General features: G+C 33.2%; 1 protein-coding gene across 3 annotated transcripts; it reads right to left on the reverse strand.

Moving 5' to 3' along the window:
• Positions 1 to 4,063: 4,063 nt before the first annotated feature.
• On the reverse strand, positions 4,064 to 10,388 carry LOC132308746 (glutamate receptor 3.7). Of its 3 annotated transcripts, none has more exons than XM_059806951.1 (6): positions 9,514 to 10,388; positions 7,135 to 8,480; positions 6,402 to 6,679; positions 6,226 to 6,257; positions 5,088 to 5,491; positions 4,064 to 4,692 (listed from the first exon to the last, which is right to left on the reverse strand). In XM_059806951.1, exons 1-6 carry the CDS (start codon positions 9,836 to 9,838, stop codon positions 4,276 to 4,278), a joined length of 2,802 nt encoding a protein of 933 aa, XP_059662934.1. In that variant the 5' UTR covers positions 9,839 to 10,388; the 3' UTR covers positions 4,064 to 4,275. The 3 variants fall into 3 exon arrangements, with proteins under 3 accessions (XP_059662934.1, XP_059662933.1, XP_059662935.1); XM_059806950.1 differs by having other exon boundaries at positions 5,088 to 5,494; positions 9,514 to 10,385; XM_059806952.1 differs by having other exon boundaries at positions 5,088 to 5,494; positions 7,135 to 8,472; positions 9,514 to 9,610.
• Positions 10,389 to 12,901: the final 2,513 nt, after the last annotated feature.

Raw genomic sequence — 12,901 nt, forward strand, 5'->3', positions numbered from 1 at the left:
AAAATTGTAAAAGTAAGAGTTATTAGTTATATTTTAATTTGACTGAAAAAAGAAAATTGAAACTTTTCTATTTCAGTTTACTTAACTATAAATTTTAGAATAAATTACGCTGACCTCTTTTCATGTTTGAACAAATTGCATAAATATAACGTTTAATCTTTATTATTTTGACATCTTAAGAATATAAAATGTCTTTCATACTCTTATCTAATTGAATGATAGTTTAATAATAAATTCAAATCAAATGATTGTATTACCCTTTTATTTTTTTCCCTTATATTACCCTACCTAATTCTTCTTTCTTTCTTTTTTTCTTTCTTTTTTTTTTTTTTTTGAAAAAAAAAGTAACCTAATCAAACCCTAAAAAGACACCTAATCAAATGTTATTAAAAAAAAAATTGTAAAATTTAATAATATAAAATTTGAAAAAAAAAAAAAAAAGAAACCTAATCAAACCCTAAAAAGACACCTAATCAAATGTTATTAAAAAAAAAAAAATTGCAAAATTTAATAATATAAATTTTGTATGAAAAATAATATTTTACATTTCAATGACATTTCATGGTATTTTTGTTATTTCATGTCAAAATATAAAGTTATTAAGATCTTTTAGCACAAGGAAAGAAGAATTTTCATTACCGGCGAGGATTATTGTTGAACACATAAGTCAAATATTTGAGGAGGTCAAAATAATAAATGTAAAACACTCTACTGCATCTAATTTATCCAAACCTCAGAAGTGATCAATGTAATTTATCCTAAATTTTAAGCACTAAATAATTGTTTTTATTTTTTTCTATTTTACCAAGAAACTTAGGCCATTTACCTCTATACAACTTTTGATTTAGAGCCAGTTTGGGATTGCTATTAGAATGTTAAAAGCGTTTTTAATAGTAAAGCTGTTGTAAGAGTGCTTTCAGTAAGATGCAGTTAAGTGTTTAGTGCCACATTGTATAAAGCACTTTTTATACTCGAAGCACTTTTAAATTTGTTTGGTAATAATGTTGCTTAAAGCACTTTTATTACTAATTTTACTATATTACCCTTACACTAAACATATACTAATTCCCTAATATTAAATATTATAAAATTTTATTGAGTTCAATAATTTATAAAGATCAACTTGTATTTTATTTTATTTTTTTTAATTTTAAATATTACGTATTTTGTTTATGATATCGAATTTATATTGAGTACTAAAATATAAATAAATTAAACATATTTTAATGATGATTAATTTGTATTTGATTTGGGATAAATTAAGCAAATTTGTTCATATACTATTTGATAATGAAATTTAATAATATAATATTTTGCAATATAGATAACATTTCATAAAATAAAACTAAACACTTTAATCACAATTAATAATCGTATTACTTGTTATTTAAGATAATAGTATAAATGTATTATAGTTATTTTAAAAACAAATTACAAATCATAATTTATTAAAAATTAAACATCTAACAATTATATAATTCAAAGTCCCAAAATAAACTGAGATTGAAAGGCAGCTAGAGAGTCTCAAAATAAATTAGGATTTTAGTTTGTTACAGAGTCCATATTGTTTGCTGTTCATTTGTAGAAGGGATACAATTGTATTTATAAAAAATATAAAAGGATTAAATTGTATATAAGAAAAGTAGTTACCTAAAAACATGGATCTCTACCATAACGTAATTTTAAAAGTTACGATTCCCATCTTCACTTATACGCGCTTTTTATACCTGACCTCTATCATTTATAAGAGCTTTATTTTTTCACCAAACACATTGCATCGCAATTTTTTAAAATAAAAATATTTTCAGTAATAGAGAAGCAATTCCAAACACCCACTAAGCATAATGAAGTGCATAACATTGAGTAGTTAGTATGGTAATGAATTTTTTCCAATTCCTTCCCCTCAACGATCAACAATAAATATTTGGTGCTTTCGCATTACTACTAGGTATATTTTTTCTTTATAATTTTGGGTCCGGGTCCGGGTCCGGGTCCGGGTCCGGGTCCGGGTCCGGGTCCGGGTCCGAGGCGTGAGAGAAGCTATTGAAATATGTTGGGAGATTTTAAAGTGATTTAACCTGCTTTTGCTCCACGAACACACAAACACAGGTCAGCATGGGTTTCCAATCATCCAACTGACTCTGCCACACACAATCCAGAAAGAAAAAGTTGCAACTAGAATAAAATCTTTATTGCAAATGAGATCTACAGGAAAATCAAACACATAAATAAAAGCATGTTGCAGCAGAATATATAATGTCTCCCCAGCTATGAAACACGGACACAGATACGGAACATGGGTATGACATGACACGGATACGACGACACGGCAAATTTTAAAAAAATAGGACACGGACACGGCGGGGATACGCCTATAAAATTATATATATATATATATATATATATATATATATATATATTACTATAATCTTGTACAGAAAAATAAAACAACAACAAAGAACAGAATCAATTTCAATAATTTCATCTCTGTTATAAGAAAAATATAAACAAGACAAAACAGAAAATAAATGAAAAATAAAGTTGATCCAAATTCCAAACGAAGATGTGCAGAAGAGACATAACTATAATGAACTAAATATGTATATGAATAAACATATATACTTTTAGTCTTTCACAAAGTTTTGTTCATGTAACTTAAATATATATATATATATATATATATATCTTGTTCATGAAGAGAGATAATTGAAGAAGAGGAGAGATTGAGAGGAGTGAGAGAAAATAAATTTTGGACACTTTACAAAAGTGTCTGACCGTGTGTTCGAGCTTCGGACACGCGTGTCCAATAAAAAATAATATTTGAACACTTTACAGAAGTATCGGACATGTGTCCGACCCTCGGACACTGGTGTCGGTGTCTGAAAAGTATCCGACACGGGTACGGGACCCCTGGGAGGAGTGTCCGTGCTTTATAGCTCCCCAGACATCTCTATTCAAAACATGGAATACAAGGTGTAATTTGGAAGTGTTTATTGAATTGAAAACACAAATCCTAATAAAGGGTTTCTGTAAAAAGCGAGCCATCAATTGAAAATCATGCTAGAAAATGTTCTCTTAGGAGTGGGCGGCTTGATGTTTTTATCTATTCAAAAACTGTGTTAAAATACACATAACATACTATGTTTTACTCTATAAAATTAGAGTTTTGAAATTAAAATTGTGAAATAAGAGAAAGACAATACAGAAAATTGAACTAAAATTTTTTCCAATTCCATCAATTTCAATTCTAATGTTCCAATTCTATACAGCTGAACACAGCCTAATAAAAAAGAAAAGATAATTTTGATGACACCCGACATCCGACTTTGAATGAGAGTTGGGTGTGGAGTCGGTAAGTATAAGAGATCAGATTTTAAAAAAAGTGAGAAATCCTGTGATGAAAAAGACCATAATGTTTAATTTAATGTACCCAAAGAGTATCGGGGAAGGAAAGAAAAAGCACAAGTGAAAAATGAATAAATTGGAAGGAAGATGAAGGATGAAAAGTAGACCAAGGATTTGGGTTTTGATTCCCATCTTACTTCGATTGTGTGCTACCCTTTGGAAGGAAATTCTATTTAGTTTTGAATTTTAATTTGATCTACAATGTGGGATTAATAGATTCAATGTCTGAATGTAGCTCAGGTACCTAATGAGACCAGACATGAAATATTTGTGCATCTTTATTATAGGTGTTCATAAATTCAATTTGTATGACTAAGTGCTAGATAACAGTTTTTTCATCATTAGAATGCAAATATGTGCAAATCATATCCATCTATTGAGTCACGAAAAACAGGAACAGATCTAACTACAAAAGATCAACTCAATCATAATTTCCTACCAAGGTCCATGATGTAGATGAGCCAATCCATATTACTTCAGTCTGGTTTAAGATCTCCTACTTAAAAAGTTAAAACCAGAATAGGGCACAAGTCAGGGTGCTGCAAGTCACTTCAAACCATTAAAATTACCAAAGCCTTGACTTGAGTGGTAAATAAAAAAGGGAAACATATCAACAACCATATAATTGGATCAAGAAATCCTGGCAGAAAATTCTAACTGGAGCAGAAGAAAAATAAATATCAATATGAAGAACTATATATTGCACTGTTTATATATATATATATATTTACATGCTTCATTATGCTACTTAAAAATGTACTAAACTTGTCATCTACAAACTGGTATTCATTTTTACACCAAAATATTCAAATTGCTCTAACAAAATAGACCGCCCCTTCGAACCCTTTTGTGAATGTAAAACATGATTGATCAGCTTGTTTGGGGTTGAGGGTTGTCACGCTGGGTAAATTTTTTTTTGATAGCTTCTTCCTTCTCATCAATGAAGTGAACGAAGCTATAAATGGCATGAGAACAACGGGTGCTTAATGATACTGAGGAGGAAGGAGTAGAATGGTCCATCTGACTCAATTTGTACCGGATATATTGGCGAACAGTACGAAGCAAAAACAGGATTAAGGCAGTGAGAGCAAAACCACCGCATAAAACATAGAGAGCCCAGAAGCTATTCAAGTGGAGCTGATTAGGCTGAGAGCTTCCTATCCTCTCTGCAGAACAACCTGTCTTACAAAACCACTTCTCGTTGATCTCCTGAAGTCTTCCGTTCTCAGCCAGTTTAAGGATTGCCGTTGACATGTCAACAGCAAGCGGAGAGTCTCTTTGAAAAGCCTGATATTATTACAAGGCAGAGTAAATGTCAATTCAATGAGATGCCACAAACAATAGTTCTCTTAGGTTCCATTATATCCAGGCAAAGTTCACTGGTGTGACTCAAAGACTAATAAATGTCTTAAATCAGGTTTAAATGCCACTACTTCATGAGAATAACATTTTCCCCCTTCTTTATCCTATTAAAAGAATTGAATCTGCTTTAAATATGCAATATTGATATTTCAGCTGGTAACTTAACCCAAACTCATGATTGTGCAGGCTACATACATGCATACATGAATGTAAAATGCAACCATGTAAGAGTGCACATTCACATTAATTAGACATATCATGCATGTATTTATGTGTATGTGTTAAGCATCATTGATCTACATGTAGAGAGAGCCACTTACAAATCCCCATCCCCTCCATGCGAATGGTTGCCCAACAATTCCAAAATCAGTCTGCTTTGACAGAAATAACTCCACATATGTTATCTCATCTACAATAGCTGCCACCCCTCCATTACTAGGTCCTTGTCGCAATGCTCTCTCATATTCTTCTGGGGAGCCAAGTTCTACAAGTCTTGAACGAGGTATGTTAAGAATGTCTGTAAAATAGCTATAAGAAAATGACCCTACTTGATACCCAATAGGCCAATCGCTTGTAATCAAGCTATCGATCCCCGTGATGGATGAGGAAAGCTGCTGGACTGTAAGAATTGAAGTTAAGCTTGCTGTATAGCTTGATGTGAGCACCATCAGCAAGAAAAGCCATACCACCATTACCATCCGTCCAAGTGCACTAACTGTATCCTCTTCTGCGATATAATGATAACAAGAAAGTTGTCAATTAATTAATTGTCAGTCACAGAGTTTACTTATATAATCAAAGCAGTGACAGAATGAAAGTACTTTTTCCCCCCTTATAGAAAATTAAATCCAATAGAAAGGGAACAGGTAACAAATATCACCAATTATTGCAAGAAAAGTATGCAATATTGAGAATGAATATAAAAAACCTAATTGAGATTTTCAATATATAAATTTGTTTTTTTAAGGTTAAATGACAGAAAATCTTTAGTATTAGGTTTGAAATATCAAATTGTGCATGATACAGCCATGACACACCACATTGTTCAATATTTCAATGAGATGACCACTAGGTTTGAATCATTACGGGCAAAGTAGTTTTCTCTCAATACTTCCATGGCTGACAACAATTGACATTACAGAAGAATTGTTATCTCCCAATACTTTCAATTGTTATCTCGCCACACTTCCATATCAAATCAGGGTTTCAAAGCTTCATATAAAGAATAGCAACTTGATTTCAGTTGGAATTACAAAATTTGATATGAATGTAAATCTAGATCATTGCTAAATTGGAAAGAGAGTCATAATTCTTGTTACTAGTATTTTAAAAACTTCAGATAGAAACAAAAACAATGCAAGCCCTAAAACTTACCTAATCAGCATTCCTCAAAGAAACGTGCATACACTATAGCTAGAAATAAATTAAACATGTTTTAGAAGTCATAATTGTCCTTACTATTTGTCTTGAACAGAGTTGAGAAGCTGAACCTGCATCATGAAATGATCAGAATTTAATACTCTTATGTAAACATAGGGTTCATAAATGCAACTTTGAAGCATCAAAATATTTAATGACAATATTTTGTAAAGAAAATTGGAAAGGGAGTTCATTAGAACATCAATGAAGCTTACAAGCACATTGTTATAAGCTGTTTCCTAGGAGGACCACGAAAGTCATCATTGACACGATGTTCAAGAATCCAAATAACCGCTGCAATCATCACAAAAGAAGCTGCAGTGGCACACCACAACTGCACTGTAAATGGTTTGAGGAAAACCCAACCACTTGATGTTGAATTCCTGATGGGGACCACTACAACGAGAGCACTGGCAACATAAGGCTGAGTAAAATCAACAATCTTTGTCCTGTTCATAACAATTGTAATGTCCCCAACTGCTGCATCAAGCACCTGAAACCATACTCTCATAGAATGAACAAGTCATGCTAAATGGAATTCAAATTACCAATCAATGTGCCTCGCAAACATACCATTCTTCAAGTTCTAGGACACTCGGACCAAAGGCAACCGGGCAAAAAGGAAAAAAAAAATCATAACAACACACACGTCATTTCCACTTCCCCCATGTTCCTCTTTTAAATCAGTCATGTATTATATAACAATGCAAACAAATGGCAAACCAGGCCTCAAAAAAGAAAAGGAAAAAGGAAAACGCAACAGTGATTTAGATCAGTTGGTTGGTGTCATCCATTTGAAATTTCGGCAGAAAGCATCTCCTAGGAAAGATCTGTTCGTGTGACTTCATTCTTTCAGCATGTTTTGTGTAAATTAATAGGATGTCCTTAGCCCACATTCCATGTGCTGGACCTAGTGTTACTGAAAGAAAATTAATATGATTTACTTACATCATCTGCAACCATCTTCACAAGCTCATCATAATTGGGATTGGACTGACCATCCCCAAAAGGCTCAAATATGTAAGGAACAGCATATGGGACTAGTTTTCGTGCTTCCTCAAACACGTCAATACAATATCCTTCTATTTTGTGGCTGTGGTTAAAACCTGTCACAAAATCTTTAAAACTGGCTCTATTTGGTACTCCAATTCTCAATGGCTTTTCATCCTCAGCAATCACCCATCCACGTGGCTTTTCCGTCTTTCCACCAGGCCAGGTAATATTACCAAGCTTCTGATCTAGACGGGAAGAGCTTACTTGTTCACCTTTTAGAGCTTCGGGGGGTAAAACAGAGAAACCTGAATAATTAGACCAATAACCAACTCTGTGAATTGCCATCTGCCCAAAATTAATGACATCATACCCACCAATCACAAGGTTCCTATTTGCATTAAATTGAACCCGGCCTGTCAAACCAGTGAAATTTGTCTGCAACAATATCTTGACTAGAAGTTGACCGCCATCAAAAACTTTGAGATTCTCAAGCTGCATTTTAGTTGCTTCCATACCATGTAAATTATCATCGAAAGAAAATGTTATATTCCCGTGCTTGTCTAAAAATTTATCAACTGAATGTGCAACTGCCCACACTGTGTCATAAGCATACAGTCCATATGCATTCAACCCAGAATGTACTAATCCTTTTTGCTGCATTTTTCTCCAACGAGACACAAAGGCCTTAATCTGGGTGGTCTGTGGAATATGTTGACGAAGTGCAACTACACCTTTGAGGATTTGCAGAGAAGCTCGATTCACAGGGGAGAATGAATCTAAAGTGGCACAAAGCGAATCCGTTGCAAGCCACACATAATTGCTGGTCAACATATGAAGCTTTTGAGCTATACTAAAGATTCTCAACTCCAGGTCAGGATTAATATGAACCACATAAACACGAGGTCCAAGCAATTTGGTTTTATTGAGCATGTCAGTTACGTAACCAAGATCAAATTGGGTGGGTAATGGCAACTTATAAGAAATCTTTGACATTTTCTTCCCAAGCTCATTACCTAAAGCAGATACTCCACTTCTCCCATAGTCATCATCCACAAAGATGGCAATAACCTCCTTCCACCCATAAAAGTTGATCAAATCAGCCATGGCAGCCATTTGGTAGGAGTCGCTTTGCGTGGTTCGGAGGAAGTAAGGGAACTGAAGGGCAGACAGAGTTGGATCAGTGGCAGCATATGAGATAAGAGGCACTCGGAGACCATTAGCTATATGAGAAATCATATGAGCTATTGCGGAGGACTGTGGGCCAATTATTGCCACTACTTGTTTCTCGATCACCTGAAATGCTGACAATAGAATTGCAATTATATTGATGTAGTTTGCAGACAGGAATGAATAACCTGCGTTCTGACCCATAATTAATCCATAAAAAGTTGCACAAAGTTCAATTGATGTGACCAAAAGAAGTATTACTGCAGATTGGACTCTTTAAAAGTGAATTTCACTCATTCCTTGGATTGCCTGAATTAATTTGGAAATTGTGGATAACATTAAGAATCCAAATTAATAGTGTTTATTTACCTGGATTCAGGATAATTAACATCTGAACACCACTTGAATTACTTAAAGCTTACAAAACTACAATAGATATAGCACCCAAATAATGATGACATTATTTTCAAAATTTACTATATTATAGGCAAGAAACTAATGAGCACCGACACTTTTGAGGAACTGTCTCATATGCCAATGCATCTTGTACGTGTCTGTGAGATAATTTCATCATTTACAGTTTAATGTGAGATAACCCAATCATCAATAATGAGCCGCAATGCATAATAATATTCTTTCCGTTTTGTTTTGTTTTGTTTTGTTTTAACAACCTGCATTACTTCTTTTCTTTTCTCTTACAATTTATGGGGATTAAAACTCTTCTGTAATTTGACATCCAAAAACCTAACATTTCATATTTAGCAAGAATAATTTTAATTTTTAAGATTTAAAGTTGTGAGAAATTGGAAATGATTCCTCTTTACAAATACGTTGCAACATATATAAAAATACTTAGAAAATTGCCACATTCCACTTTTAATCATTTTAAATTTCCTTTCTGTCATTCATTTTGAGAACAAAATTAGAACCAGAGGACAATTGGTTAAAAAAATAAATAAGTTTTAAGTATGAAAAATTTGCTTTGCACAATCTATAGCTGAAGGTGGATCTGATCAAGATAACCCACAATGACTTCTATGAATCTGCTTGCTGCATAAGTATCAACATCACAGTAAAAATTACACTTTTTACATTGTCACGAATTATAATTGAAAAAAAAAAAAAAATCATAAACACAAATACAAGCAAATGGAGAGTAAGAGGTACCTCCAATGGAACCCATAAACACACTACAATTTGTATCCTCCGTGATTAACTTCAATTGAGTGCCATTGAGAACACTCGGGTCCAAATTGATATCGGAGACGGCAGCTTCCATGGCCGCCTTCGCAGCTCTACCAATCACCGAATTGAAAGTTAAAAGTGCACCTATATTTATAACAGCAGGCCTTTGGCAATACACACAAGCACTATTGAAAAGGATTAATATCAAAAGGGGCAATCTCATTGTGGCAATGGATTTCATGGTTGAAGCTTCAAACTTTATAAACAGGGAAGAAGACCAGTGTTGACCCAAAAGGCCAAAACCCATATGCTTCACAATGGATTTTTAGACTTCTGAAAAGATATTAACTCCAGAGGCTTCACATATTCATGAAGACCCATGTAATAGCATCAAAGTATCAACATGGGTACCCTAGAAATTAAAAGGGTACCCCATAGATTAAAGGCACCTCTGCTTCGTGATCAGAAAACTACCTGTTCTGGATGTTTTTTTTGGTTTTTAGGGACTCAATTAGAGTGGAAAGTTTCTTTAAATGAATGATGAGTAGAACACCAATTTTGAATACCCACAAGTGTGAAGAAAATGAAATTGAAGTTTAGGCCGACCCTGAAAACGAAGGGTACAACGTATTTGGCAAAAAAAATAGTGCATTCAAACTAGTTAGTGTGATGTTGATTTTGGGTTTGTGGAGATCATGTTTAACATGATGGGAAACAAGAATATCATTTGTGGAGAGTTAGAACCAAGAAAAGATAAGCAATAGAAACAGTACTGTGTATGAAGAAATTAAAGAGGCTTCAATGAAGGTCTATATCAGCATACCCCATTTACCACATGCTTTTTAATTTCGTACTCTTACAATCTTATCGTCTCTGAAACACGCAGACAGACAGGACAGGGATTTGTCACCCGAATACAATAAATTATAGATAAATTATACAAACTTCCCTTATATTTTATCATAATTGTAAAGACCTTCTTTTTAGTTTGAAAATTTACACAAATCTTCCTTAAATTGAAACTAATTTACATAAACCTCTCGTAAAATAGATTAACGGACCTATTTAATTTACTAAAATACTGCAAAATTATTATAATAAATGACTGAACTACCCATTTTCTTTTAGAAATATATACACACACAAACATCAATCGACCACTGTTTCTCTCCGGCTAAGAACCAGCACCAACAAGTTGGGTTGTAATTAGGTCTTGTTGATTTGGGTTTCGTGATGGAATTACAGATGTTTGTTTACTTGATGGGTGCAAGGGATGATGGTATTGTGTAGTGAGAGTAAGATGAAGTTGCGGCCGCCAGCGAAGACAAAGATAGATGCTTGTGTATGTATAAAACGATACAAAGACGGCCAAAGATAAACATATATTCTTGTCTCTCTCTTCTCTTTGCTAAAATGCGCACTATGCGTAACTGGAGCTCATGAGACTCATATACTGATCCCAAGAACACAATTCAATTTGAACGATCATGGCGAATTGGATCTCCTCCAAACCCAAGGTCGCCGAAGCCCTCCTCCATCAGGTAATCATTCGATCTCTATTATTTTTTCCTTTTTTTATGTAATTTTATTTTAATTCTATTCTTCATAATTGCCACTCCAGAATATTCCTAAATTGTTATAAAATTCCAGGTTCTGCTTCTTTTCCTGTATTTTTCTTGGCAACCAAACAGATTTCTATATTTTCTTGGGGATGCTTTTGTTATTTATTTTGATTTAGCTAATATTACTATGAATTTTGATGATTTTAATTCAGATTGATCAGCAATTGGCGAGATCCAGGCAAAAACTAATGCGGTTGTGCCATTGAAAGATCAATTGAAGAAGAATACAGAAAAAACAAGTGATTTGATCGGTAAATTACATAATGATCATAATTCAAATGTAAATAAAAACAATAGTCACAATCTGAGCAAGGAGGTTGTGGCGCCTGTAAATTTGAAACCTTCTTCAAAACCCAATGGATGATGGGGATTGTGTAGTGGAGGAGGATGAAGGAGAAGGAGAGGAGAGAGTGGATAAGGGTATTACGGATATTTTATTTAATTTAATACATAATGTCAGCATAATTAGTTATTGATTAACGTTGACTTTAATAAAAGAAAGTTCAACGATAAATTAATTTTATTTTTAGGAAGGACTTGTATAAATTCTTAAATTAAAAGGAAGGTTATTGTAATTATGGTAAATTATAAGGAAAGAAAATATAATTTATCTATAAATTATCAACTACATTTGACACGTGCCTCCGATGTACGCAACATCAGTGTGTTTGTATAATAGTAACTGCATTAATAGAGGTCTTTCCTACGGTCCTACCTCAGACGTCAAAAATTAGGCTAATTTACGAAGTTTATGCAAAGTTTGTTCTTTACACTCTTTAGATTTAACATGATGAAACATTCATACAAAATTACAGATGGCCCTTCATTGTGTTAGTGATGTTAATGATGTAAGAGCTGACTATGAACAAATTCCCTAATTTTTTGCAATTAACTTTATAATTTTTGAAAACTTTTCATATTCTGAAATTTTTTTCTGATTATATATAATTTTGTGATTTTTTTGGTACTCCCTAACTTTTTCTTCTTCTTCATTTTTATTATTATTATTGTAATAAAGTTAATTTGGATGGAATTGTTAGAAAAGAAACGCATATAAAAAAAGTGGCTAGATTGTTGGAGAGATAGTGATTAATTTTATTTTTAATAAGATTTCAGTAATTATTGTTTGTTTGTTCTAACATTTTTTTTCTTCTTTTGTCTCTCTCTTGTTAGAGACAGTCTCAGTTGGGCGGCATCGTGACATACTCAATAGGTCTGTACTCTGTACCTGCCCACAACTCTCTCTCTCTCTCTCTACCTCTCCCTCGTCTCTGTTAGAAACCCTAAAATCGCAAATCCTCACAACAACAAATTTGGGAAAATATTGTGGTTTTGTTAGCAATTGGAAAAGCCCAAAAACAGATTCATATGAAAATTTCTCTATCAACACCGATAAAAATTGCTCCACAATGACACAAAATGTGTTAATAATCTCTTCACAAGATTTAATGTTATGTTCGGAATCGGTACCTTAAATTTGAATTGAAAGAATTTAGTTTATTGAATATAGATTATTATCAGATTATAAATTTTTTTATTATTATTACTCATATTTAGATAACCGAATTCGAATTAAAATCTAATCTATTCACAATTCTAGATACAAGGCCTACCAAACTCTTGTGTCCGTCAGTCCAAATTCAGAAAAAAAATGACAGTTCTTTGAGAAGGTCCACACACATATTTAATGACAGTTCCTTGGATAATGTGGGTTGGAGCATTCATCATTATTTATTCCCTTTCATCTT

The sequence above is a fragment of the Cornus florida genome, unplaced genomic scaffold (assembly GCF_030987335.1).
Source record: "Cornus florida cultivar Cherokee Brave unplaced genomic scaffold, ASM3098733v1 CherokeeBrave_3.0.0_Hap2_Chr05, whole genome shotgun sequence".
NCBI classification, from domain to species: Eukaryota; Viridiplantae; Streptophyta; class Magnoliopsida; order Cornales; family Cornaceae; genus Cornus; species Cornus florida.